The 11,152-nt window shown below is 67.9% G+C and overlaps 2 protein-coding genes across 2 annotated transcripts; one reads left to right on the plus strand and one right to left on the minus strand.

Moving 5' to 3' along the window:
- Positions 1-25: 25 nt before the first annotated feature.
- Positions 26-5,901, minus strand: DGAT1 (diacylglycerol O-acyltransferase 1). The gene is made up of 17 exons (XM_040588422.1): positions 5,771-5,901; positions 4,488-4,575; positions 3,979-4,019; positions 3,650-3,735; positions 3,466-3,518; positions 3,280-3,385; positions 3,059-3,196; positions 2,907-2,981; positions 2,682-2,785; positions 2,331-2,369; positions 2,048-2,089; positions 1,808-1,852; positions 1,606-1,718; positions 1,390-1,455; positions 1,174-1,261; positions 989-1,051; positions 26-826 (listed from the first exon to the last, which is right to left on the minus strand). The coding sequence occupies exons 1-17, from the start codon at positions 5,899-5,901 to the stop codon at positions 680-682; spliced, it is 1,425 nt and encodes a 474-aa protein (XP_040444356.1). The 3' UTR covers positions 26-679.
- Positions 5,902-7,077: 1,176 nt separating this feature from the next.
- Positions 7,078-11,143, plus strand: LOC121085767 (TBC1 domain family member 20-like). Its single transcript, XM_040588755.1, is given in 8 exon segments — positions 7,078-7,939; positions 7,941-8,017; positions 8,343-8,423; positions 9,002-9,188; positions 10,113-10,214; positions 10,314-10,455; positions 10,544-10,716; positions 10,804-11,143. Coding segments are annotated over 8 exon segments (1,293 nt in total). The 5' UTR covers positions 7,078-7,655; the 3' UTR covers positions 11,051-11,143.
- Positions 11,144-11,152: the final 9 nt, after the last annotated feature.

Below are 11,152 nucleotides of genomic sequence, written 5' to 3' on the forward strand. Positions count from 1 at the left end.
GGGGGGGCAGAAAAAAGGAAAAAAGAAAAAAAAAAGACACTTTAATCACTCAGTATTTGACAGATACAATCTGGAAGGGTTAAAAAGGGGCTGAGTGAGCCCAGAGCAAGGCCAGGAGGCAGCAGCAGGGCCCGAAGCCCTGCTCCAAGGAGAGGGCAGGGCCATGGGCAGTGGCCCAAGGACGGAGCAGGCAGGGCTGACAGCTGGCACCGTGCCAGTGAGCTCCAGGCAGGGATTGTGCACGGGACCCAGAGCCTCTGGTGGCACCAGGGCCAGGACAGGAGCCCCCCGAGGGAGTGTGACAGGGACCCGGGGGACAGTTACAGGCCAGGGCCAGTCCTTTAAAGTGCCTTAACGCAGAGGAGGCTCTGCTTAAAGCTGGGGGCTGAGGAGCAGCCGTGCCCCAGAACAGCTGGGGGCTGGGTGGACTCAGCTCCTGTCTCCCCCCTGCCCCAGCCACACCGTCCCCAGGGCAGAGTGGGGGTCCTGTCCCCCCCCAGGGGCTATTGCATTGATCCAACATTCAAATCACAAGGACAGTAACGCCTCCCGGGCTACTCCCTACACACAGAAGAAGGTGCAAGGCAGCCACCCACAGTGGCAGCATCCGGGTGCTGGCAGGGTCTGGGGGACGGTGTGCCCCCTGCGCTGTGGGGCAGCATGGGGGGCGGCCCCCGCCTCACTGGTTGCCTTCATAGTTGAGCACGTAGTAATCGTGCACGTACATGAGGACAGCGATGGGTTGCCCGATGATCAGGGACATCCAGACTGCCGCGTTCCCGTAGTTACCCCTGAGGAACTTTGAGACGAACCAGGCCAGTGGGATCTGGAAGTGATGGAGCAGCATCACCCCGTGCCTGGTGGGCAGCCTGGGATGTGCCCCAGCTAACGGGGCTCAGCCTCAGTAGCCCACTGCCCCACCCCCCCATCCCAGGGAATGCAGGGGTGCTGCCCCGGGCCCAGGGCAGCGAGCAGGGGCTCCGCTCACCTGAGCTGCCATCCCCATGAACGCCCAGAGCCGGAACATCTTCAGGGGGACGCTCACCAAGTACTGCGGAGACATGAGTTCAGCTGCAGCACCAGGTCACGAGCTCTCGGAGCTGCAGGCAGGGTGATGGGGGGGTGGGGGTGGAGGGGGCAGGCAGCCCCCGCAGAGCCAGAGGGAGCACTGACCTCGTGGAAGAAGGCAGACGCCAGGAAAACAGCCGTCTGGGCTGCCCACTTGCTGGCCCCCCACTTCAGCAAGGGCTTGTAGAAGTGCCTGAGGAGCAGCGGTCTGTTAGCGCAGAGCCCCAGCAGCATCATAGCCCCCGTCCTCATCCCAGGGGTGGGGGGGACACGACGACACGGACTGACATGGGACAGTCCCCTCCTGCCACCCCCACGCACCTGAGACACCACTTGTGCACTGGGATGTTCCAGTTCTGCCAGAAATAGGTCACCGACTCAGAGTTCCTGGGGAGAGAAGCAGTGAGCCGTGGCCCGGGGGGGAGCTGCCATGTCCCCACTCTGCCTCCAGTGTGCACACACAACCCCCACCCCAAAATGACCCTGCTCAGGGACAGGAGGGGATGAGGGGACAGCGCTGTCTCCCCCATCACTCACCACCAGTCCCTGTAAAACTCCCGGTCCCCAAACTGCATCACTTCAGCCACCACATTCAGGCAAGAGTGGAAGAACCAGTAGAAGAAGATGAGCCAGATAAGGTGGTTGGGGACCTGGTGGGGGAGACGGAGGCCGTGAGGGGCGTGCTGGCTGTGTCCGTGTGCCCCCAGGCAAGGGGACAGAGGGTAGCAGGGGTACTCACAGCCAGCTTCAGGAGCCGCTCGATGATCCGGGAATAATCCATGTCCTGCAAAGCACCATCAGCTCCCATCACCCCTGTCCCACAGCCCCCGTGCCAGTCCAGAAAGAGGGCAGGGAGCGGAGTGGGGGGAGGGGCTGGGGTAGTGGCTTCACCGGATCCTGGAGCCAGGGGGGAGCCACAGCCTCTGCCCCTCCCCCACAATCACCAGGTCCTGTGGTGGGGGGACCCCTCATCACTCACCCGAAAGGGCTTCATGGAGTTCTGGATCGTGGGCACCATCCACTGAAACGGGAACAGCTACTGCAGCCCGGCCCCTGGGGAGGGAGGGGGGCCCCCGGGAAGGGGGGGGGGGCAGCCCCCCTTGTGCTGGCAGACCTCACAGATACAGGGGGGCAGAGCTCCCCTGAATGGGCAGCAAGAAGGGAGCAGGGGGTCCAGCTCAGCCCCCACCAACCCCCCAGGGAAAATGCTCAGAGTGAAGCCCCCCACCGCCCGCAACCCCCTCCACTCCCCAGCCCCGTACCTGCTGGATCAGCCCCACCAGCAGCTGGATGAAGAAGAGCTGGAAGACAGAGGCAGCGATGGAGCAAGCAACCCCCGGCCCCCCATCTCAGACACCCCCACCATCCCCCCCCTCCCTTGGTGTACCCTCCTCATCAACCCTCCTCCCTGGGGGGGATCCCCCTTCCATCATCCTCCCCCACCTCAGGGAACCCCTCCCCGGTCCTGCTGCCTTTCCTGTGGAAGCAGAGGGCAGAGTCCCCCCAGCCTTGAGCCCCGCCCCCCAGCAGACACCCCCAAACCCACACCCACCCCCCGGCACAACCCCAACCTCTGCAAGACCTCCCCCCAGCCGCCCCCCACAAGCTCTCACCATCTCAAAGAGGCGCCGGAGAAGGAAACGCTTGCGGACACGGGGGGAGCGGGGAAAGTTCAGCTCGTAGCACAGGGTGGGCGCAAAGAGAAAGTAGTAGAGATCTACAAGGAGGGGGCACATGGGGGCGAGCAGCCAAGCACACCCAGGGGTCCCCCCAGGGGTCAGGGTCCCCCCTGAGTGGGTCTAGGAACCCCTACTCCCAGGTCCACAGGTGGCACTTACTTCTGTAGGTGAGGTTGGCCGGGTAGGTGACCCCACTCTTCCCCACCTCCCCGTTGGCTTTCCGGGCCCCTGCTGCTGGGAGAGGTGAAGGGAACTGTGAGCACCCCCAAGGCAGGATAAGCGCTGTGTCCCCTCCCACGCCGGTGCTGTACCTGTGGCAGTGCTGTCCCCAGAGCCCAGGGGTGCTGTTTTCACCTCCCTCCTCTCCCTACACCACTTATTGACATCCCTGAAGGAGAAGAGCTTGAGGAAGATGACAGTGTAGATGGCCAGGGCGAAGACTGCTCCCACTGCAGGGAGAGGGGAGGTGGTGAGAGAGTGTGTGTCCCCGCTGCACCAGCATGGGGTGAGCCAGGCTCCCAGCCCCCCTCACCTGGGGTGATGGAGGTGACCATGAGTACGACGCCGGCAGGGAAGCAGAGGATGGCCAGGAGGTTGAGGGCATGCAGGGCAGTCCCTGTGCCCTCCGAGAGGGAGCCCTGCAGGAGGGAGTTGTGAGATGGGGGAGCCAGACCCCACAGGCACAGGGAAGGGGCACCCAGCACCCCCTGGGGCTCACCGCAGCCAGCCGTCTCTCCAGGGCCAGGGCCACCACCACAAAGACGTTGGCTACTGCAGTGAGGAGGAAGGTGTTATGAGCCGTCAGGACTGCACCCCAACAGCCCTGATCCAGGGTGATGGGCTTCACCAGCACCACCCCAGCCAGACCTGTAGGCTTGGGGTGGGTGTCAGGTGGCACTCACCAATGACCAGGCAGAGGGAGGGCCAGCTGTAGGGGTCTTTGAGGAAGAGGGAGACCACCTGGATGGGGTCCACCAGGATCCCGTACCTGTGTCGAAAGCGGGCTTGAGCAGCTGGCTCCAGCTCCTGAAGCCCAATGGGGCCCCCCCACAGGACCCACCCTATGGGGCCACTCCTGGCTCCCCATGGGAGTCCCTGCTCCCCCCGAATCCCCAGTGACCCCAAGGATCCCTCCAGCTGGATCCCAGGGATCTGGGACAGCCCCAGCCCCGGGTGCCAGCAATAATGGCCAGCCCCATGCCACCCTCCCCCCCAGACCCCCCCCACTCACTTGATGAGGTTTTCCAGGAAGAGCCGAGCGTTGCTCAAGACCTGGAAGAGGAAGGAGATGCTGGGTGAGGCAACAGCGGGGAGGGGAGAGCCAGCCCCCACCTCCCTGGGGGCACCCTGCTGCCAGCCCCGCACCCTGGGCTCCAGGGCGGCTCAGGGACGCTCTTGCGTCACCAGTGCCAGGAGTCTGTGCAAGGGTTGCGGCACACAGCACGGTGAGTCACTCACCAACTCACCAGCACCGATACGGCTGCCCTAGTCAGGGGCCACGCAACTGCGGCCAGCCGGGGGCTTCACACCCAGAGGCTGGGTGATAGCCACAGCGGCCAGCAGCACGGCACAGCCACCAGCACCGCGGCACCGGGTGCTGTCAGTGGCTTTAATCGCTGTGCCAAGTCCCTTCTGCTCACTTTCACCCGCTAATTAAATTAAAGCCACACTGGGGGATTAGCCAAGGAAGCGCTGTTCCCAGTGGGGATCCATACCGGCATGGGGGGGTCCCAGACTCACCAGCATCACCACACACCAGTTGAGGATGCCCCGGTAGTTGCTGTAGCCACTGGCCGAGCTCAGCAGAGACTCCTGCACCTTGTGACACCTGTGGATAAGGCCGGGAGGTGGGACAGGGCAGGGGGCCAGTGTCGAGAGTGGGGACACAGGGTAAGGAGTCAGTGTCGAGGGGATACACACACACACCCCGCGCCAGAGCCACCCCGGGAACCCCAGCAGCAGAAGGTGTGAGTTTCGCTGCAGGCTGGGGTAGGGGCAGGCAGGCAGTCCGGCAGTCCTGGGGAGGGGGGGCAGGCAGGAGGGGGGGGCAGAGGGCCTCCCAGTGCTTGGGGACACAGTTCCCCGGGGGCAGGGGTGCCCGGGGAGGCTCAGGCAGTGCAAGGTGTGGTGCAGGTGGCTCCTGTGCTGGGTCCAGAGTCCCGCGGTGCCGTGCCCCCCCCTCCCGCCCCTGATAAGATTAGAGGCGAGGGCAGAGGCATCAGGGACCGATCCTGCTCCCCCACCCACCCAAAAGAGCGGCTGGGGGGGATGTCAGCGCAGGCAGTGGGCAGGCAAGCTCACCCCAGTCCCCCCAGCCCCTGCCGGGGGGAGTGGGACCCCCGCGCTGGGGGGGGTGGGGGCCTGGGGGTTACGGGTCACCTGGGCTGGTGTCCACGGGGATGGAACCCACCCCCGGCCAGGGGAGACCGGCAAGATCAGGCCTCCGGGGAGCCCCCCCACCCCGGCGGAGCGGGACAGGGGGCTCACGGCCAGGGGCTCCCCGCTGCCGGACCCCTTCCCCGGCCCGGGGGGGGTGGGGGGTGGCCCGCCGTGTCGCAAGAGCAACCGTGGCAAGAGCAAGCGGGAGCGGCGGGGACCGGCCGGGGACGTCGCCCCCAGGCACCAGAACACGGAGTGGTGGGGGCTGGGGGCAGCACACGAGGGTCCCGGAGACACCGACGGGGAGGGGTCCGCCCGGAGAGGGGGGCACGGGGGGGGGGGAGGGGCAGGGGGCACCGGGAACCAGCGGCCGCCGTGACCCCGGGCCACGGGGGGGAACCGGGAACAAGGACGACGGCAAGAGGGAGGGGGTAGCACCGGGGAACGGGTCGGCACCAGGGAACGGGCCAGCACCGGGGAACGGGCCGGGGAGAGGAGAGGCGCAAGGGACCAGAGCACCAGGACCGGGGATGAGGTGGTGGTGGGGGGTTGTCACGGGGCAGGGCCCGGGGGGCGGAGGGCCGGGACCCCGGGCGGGAGGAGGCCCGGCAGAGGACGGGTGGGCCCGGCCGCGGGGCCGTTACCTGAAATCTCCACCGGGGTCATCGCAGCCGCCGCCGCCGTCGCCCGGAGCGGGAGCGGGTCCGGACCGCGCCGCCGAGCCCCCCCCGCGCCGCCGCCGGGCCCCCCCCACCAGCGCGCCGCGGTCGCCCATGGCCGGGCCGCAGCGCCCCCCGTCCGCCCGCCCGCCCTATGTAACCCTGGCAACGGTCCCGCCCCCGCCGCCCGCCCGGCCAATGGCGGCGCCGGACCGCAACCCCCAGCGGCCCCCGCGCTGCCACTCCCCGCCGCCGGCTCGCGTGATGGGCGGCGGAGAAGACCAATGGAAAAGCGGGGCGGGGCGGTGCTGGCCAATGGAAGGGCGGAGCGATGAGGGCGGGCGCAGCGCGGCGATGAGCGGCGGCCGGCGGGCGAGCGGGGGGCGGCGGGCGGAGCGCGGGGGGGGCGACGGTGAGGGGGGGCCCGGCGGGGGGGCCGGGGAGGTATGGGGGGCTGGGGTCGGGGGGGGGGGGCGAGTGGACGTCGGGGGGGGCGGTAATGGGGAGCCGGGAGGAGCGAGGGGGGGGCCATGGGGGGGCCATGGGGGGGGGCATGGGGGGGGGGCGGTGGGGGTATGGGGGGGGCGGTGTAATGGGGGGGGCGGTGTAATAGGGGTGCAATGGGGAGCCGAGGGGGGGGGGAGAGGGGGCCATGGGGGGTTCCGGGGGGGTATGGGGGGCGGTGCAATGGGAGGTGTGATGGGGGGGCCATGGGGGGGCCAACAGGGTGGAGGTGAAGGGGAGCCGTCGGGGGTGCAAGGGCGATATGGGGGGGGCAGGGGGTGCAATGGGGGGACCATGGGGGGGGAGGCAATGGGGAGCGGGGGGGGCAGGGCAGGGTCTTGGGAGGTGCAGGGTGGGTATAGGGGGGCGATAGGGTGGGGGACGAGGGGGGGTTATGCAGGGGTGGGGGGCCCGGGGGGGGGGGGCAAGGGGGGGTGTATGAGGGGGCTGTAATGGGGGGTCCCAGGGGTGGGGGTGTAACAGGGAGCTGGGGGGTTGGCTGGGGGGGCAATGGGGGGGGCATATGGGGCTGTAATGGGAGGCAGTGGGATGGAGGTGTAATGGGGGGGGAGTCTGGTGGGAGACTGGGGGTGAGAGGGGGGCCGTGTGGGGTGCAGGGAGGATATGGGGGACGTTGAGGCAGTGTGCAATGAGGGGCTGGTGGGGGGTGGGTGGGCTGCAGTGGGGGGGGGGGGGGGTGCGGGGAGGACATGGGGTGCAGGTGTCAGGGGGACCTGGGGGGGAGTGGGGGGGGTCAGGGGGGATGCATGGTCCTGGCAAAGCTCGTGCCGTGCCGTGTATTCCATGCTGTGCTGTGCCATGCCATGTGTGCCGTGCCATGTGCGCTGTGCCGTGCCATACCATGTGCGCCATTCTGTGCCATGTGCGCTGTGCCGTGCCATACCATGTGCGCCATTCTGTGCCATGTGCGCTGTGCCGTGCCATCTGTGCTATGCTGTGCCATGTATGCTGTGCTGTGCCATGCCACACCACCCATGCCATGCCACACCAACCATGCTGTGCTCTGTCATGCCACACCGTGCTGTGCCATGCCATGCAGGCCATCACAGTGCCATGCTATGCCATACTGTGCCATCTATGCCATGCTGGCCATGCCGTACTGGGCCCCATGGGCCGTTGTCATGCCATGCTGTGCCACACTGGCCATTGCTGTGCTGTGCCATGCCAACCGTGCCATGCCATGTAGGGTATGCCATGCTTTGCCATGTCATACCAGTAATGCCATGCTGTGCCACGCCATGCCATACCAACCACGTGCTGTGCCAGCTGATCACCTGGGCCATTACAGTGCCATGCTGTGCCGTGCCAACCATGCCGTGCCGTGCTATGCCATGCCAATGACGCCATGCGATGCCATGCTGTGCTGTGCTATGCCGTGCCAATGACACCATGCTATGCCGTGCCAATGATGCCTTGCGATGCCGTGCTGCGCTGTGCTGTGCCGTGCCAAGCGTGCCGTGCCATGCCCATGGCACCAGGCGATGCGGTGCCAAGGGTGCCCATCCCTTGCCTGTCAGCAGTGGGGCGCGGCGGGCGGTGGGCGCAGCAGCGGGTGCAGGTGCTGCAGGCGCTGCGCAGTGACCCGGTGGGGCTGGAGGGGCTGCGGGCGGCCGCCCGGGGTGAGGGGGGGGCTCTGCCCCGAGCTGCGCCCCCAGGTCTGGCCCCGGCTGCTCAGCGTCGACCCCTGTAACCTGCCCCCCCGGCCAGGTACGAGCTGGGGTCGCCGGGGGGGGCGGGGGGGGGGGCATGGGGTTTCCTTACACCCCCTTCCTGGCCAGCCTTGGCCCGGTGCAACAGGCTGGCACCTCCCCATTCCCTCCCTCCCCATCTACCCCTTCCCTTCCCCCCATTCCCCCCCCATTCCCACACCTCCAATTGCCCCTCCCATTTAATTCCCCCATTCCCAACATTCCCCAACCAACATTCCCCCATTTCTACTCCTACCCCCCCATCCCAGCCCCCCTCAGCTGCCTGACACAGCCCCTGGGGGATGTGACCCCTCACACACCCCCCTCCCCGGTACCCCCCGCAGCCCCTCCCGCCCTCCAGGACCACCGGGACCGGAGCCAAGTGCTGCTGGACGTGGCTCGCTCAGCCCCCCGCTTCCCCCCGGGTGAGTGCGGTCCCCCCCGGGTCTGGGGGGGTCAGTACCTGGGCTGGGGGGCTGTGCCTGGGCGGGGGGTTGGGAATGCCTGGGGGGAACGAGGGTGGGGGAGGGAATGCCTGGGCTGGGGGAACTGTACCGGGGGGGGGGGGGGTGACGAGACCCAGGGGGCTGTGCCCGGGCTGGGGGGCTGGGAACGCCTGGGGGCGCTCTGGACCTGGCTATGGGGTGGCTCATTTGGGTATGGGGGTGCTCACTGCCTGGGCGGGGGGGGCTCTACCTGGTATGGGGGTGGGCCAGGGGGCTGTGCCATGTGTTGGGGGGCTGTGCTGGGGCGGGGGTGGGGCTGCGCCGGGGTAGGGCACTACTGCAGGGGCTGTGTGTAGGGGCACACTGGGCTGGGATGCTGGCGGGGGCGGTCCCCATGCTGGGCTGGGATACTGGGGGGGTCCCCACAGTGGGATGGGATGCGAGCGGGGGGGTCCCATGCTGGGCTGGGATGCTGGGGGGGGATCCCCACAGCGGGGTGGGATTCTGGGGGGGGGGCCACTCCCGAGGGTTCCCATATCCAGCGGGTGCCCCCCCAGGCATGCCAGCAGAGCAGCGGCAGGTGCTGCAGGAGCAGCTGGCGGGCCTGATCCTGCACGTCCTGCGCGCCCACCCCCAGCTGCACTACTACCAGGGCTACCACGATGTGGCCCTCACCCTGCTGCTGGTGCTGGGCCAGCGCCGCGCTGCCCCGCTGCTGGAGCAGCTGTCCACACACCATCTCCGGTAACCCTGGCACCCCCAGCCCACCCACTGTCCCCCCAGTGTCCCCGCAGGACCCCCAACCTACCCTGGGTCTCCCCGGTGTCTCCCCGGGACCCCCAGCCCACCCTGCTGCTGGAGCAGCTCTCCACGCACCACCTCTGGTACCCCCAGCACCCCCAGCCCACCCACTGTCCCCCCGGTGTCCCCCTGGAATCCCCAACCCACCCTGGGACCCTCCCCGGGACTCCCAGCCTGCCCCGCTGCTGGAGCAGCTCTCCACACACTACCTGCAGTAACCACTGCACCTCTGGGACACCCCCCACCCCCGCACCCGCCAGTGTCCTCCAGGACCCTCAGCACACCCCAAAGTCTCCTTGGGACCCCCAGCCCACCTTGATGTGCCCTCAGGACCCCCACCCATCCTGGTGTCCCCTTGGGATCCCCAGCCCATGCTGGCATCCCCCCAGGACCTCCCACCCACCTCAATAAGCCACTGGGACCCCCCAGCCTGTGTCGGTATCCCACCAGAACCCCCCACTCTGGTATCCCCAGGACCCACACCCACACCAGTGTCCCCTCAGGACACCCCACCCACCCCAGCATCCCCCCAGGACCCCCCGCCTGCCTTGGCATCTCCCCCAAGACCCCCAGCCTGTGCCAGTATCCCCCCAGGACCCCCCAGTTTGGTGTCCCCCTGAGACCCCCCATGCATCCTGGTGTCCCCCCAGGACCCCCACTCATCCAAGTGTCTCCCCAGGAGCCCCCACCTGCCCTGGCATTATCTCAGGACACCCCAGCTGCCCCAGCATCCCCCTGGGACACCCAGACCTGCCCCAGTGTCCCCCCAGGGTGCTGGGGTCGAGGCCACCAGCCTGCCAGGGGTGCCAGCGGGTGTACCACCAGGGAGTACCAGGGAGTACCACCACCCTGTGTGTCCCCCACCAGGGACTTCATGGACCCCACGATGGACAGCACCAAGCACATCCTCAACTACCTCATGCCACTGCTGCAGCGGGAGAGCCCCCGGCTCCATGACTTCATGCAAAGGTACAGGATTGGGGAGGGGGGGGGATGGGGACATGGGGGGGTCCCCCCCTGCCCTGCCATGCCCACTGGCCCCTCACCGCCCCGCCTGGCCACTGGCAGAGCGGAGGTGGGCACCATCTTCGCCCTGAGCTGGCTTATCACCTGGTACGGGCATGTCCTCACCGACTTCCATCACACCCTCCGGCTCTACGACTTCTTCCTCGCCTCCCACCCCCTCATGCCCGTCTACTTCGCTGCCGCGGTAGGTGCGATGCACAGGGACCCCACCCCACCCAGCCCCCCTCCCAGCACCTGGTTGGGGTCCCTAAGGTGATGGGTGCCCTCGGTAGGTGGTCCTGCACCGTGAGGAGGAGGTGCTGGGTGCCCCCTGTGACATGCCCAGCCTCCACCAGCTCCTCTCCCGCATCCCTCCGGATTTGCCCTACGAGCGCCTGGTCCTGCGGGCGCAGGAGCTTTTCCAGCGTCACCCGCACGCCTGCCTGGCCCGGCAGCACCACAAGAGGTAAGGGGGGAAGGCGCTGGGTGCTGGTGGGACACCCCCCGGCAGATCCCCAGGTTGAACCAGTGCGTCCCCCTCTCCCCACCGCAGCATCGCCATCCAGTCCTTCAGCGCCTTCCAGCGTGCTGCATCCTGCCAGCGCCCCGATGCTGTCCTGCGCCGGCAGCGCCAGGAGCCGGCCGGGGACGCCGCCGTGACCCCTCTGCCTGCTATCGGTCACAACCCACTGGTGAAGGTGGCTGTCTGGGGGCTGTCGGCCACGCTGGGGGCTGTGGCACTGGCCGTCACTCACACTGCGCTCGACTGGGGGCCCGAGTTCCTGCTCCGGCTCTTCTAGACCCCCCCGGGGATGTCACCAGCTCAGGGTCCCCAACCAGCACTGAGCTCCCCTGCCCCACAGGGGCTTTCAATAAAAACTCTTTTTGAGGCATATCTGTGC

Source organism: Falco naumanni, chromosome 3 (genome assembly GCF_017639655.2).
Source record: "Falco naumanni isolate bFalNau1 chromosome 3, bFalNau1.pat, whole genome shotgun sequence".
NCBI lineage: Eukaryota > Metazoa > Chordata > Aves > Falconiformes > Falconidae > Falco > Falco naumanni.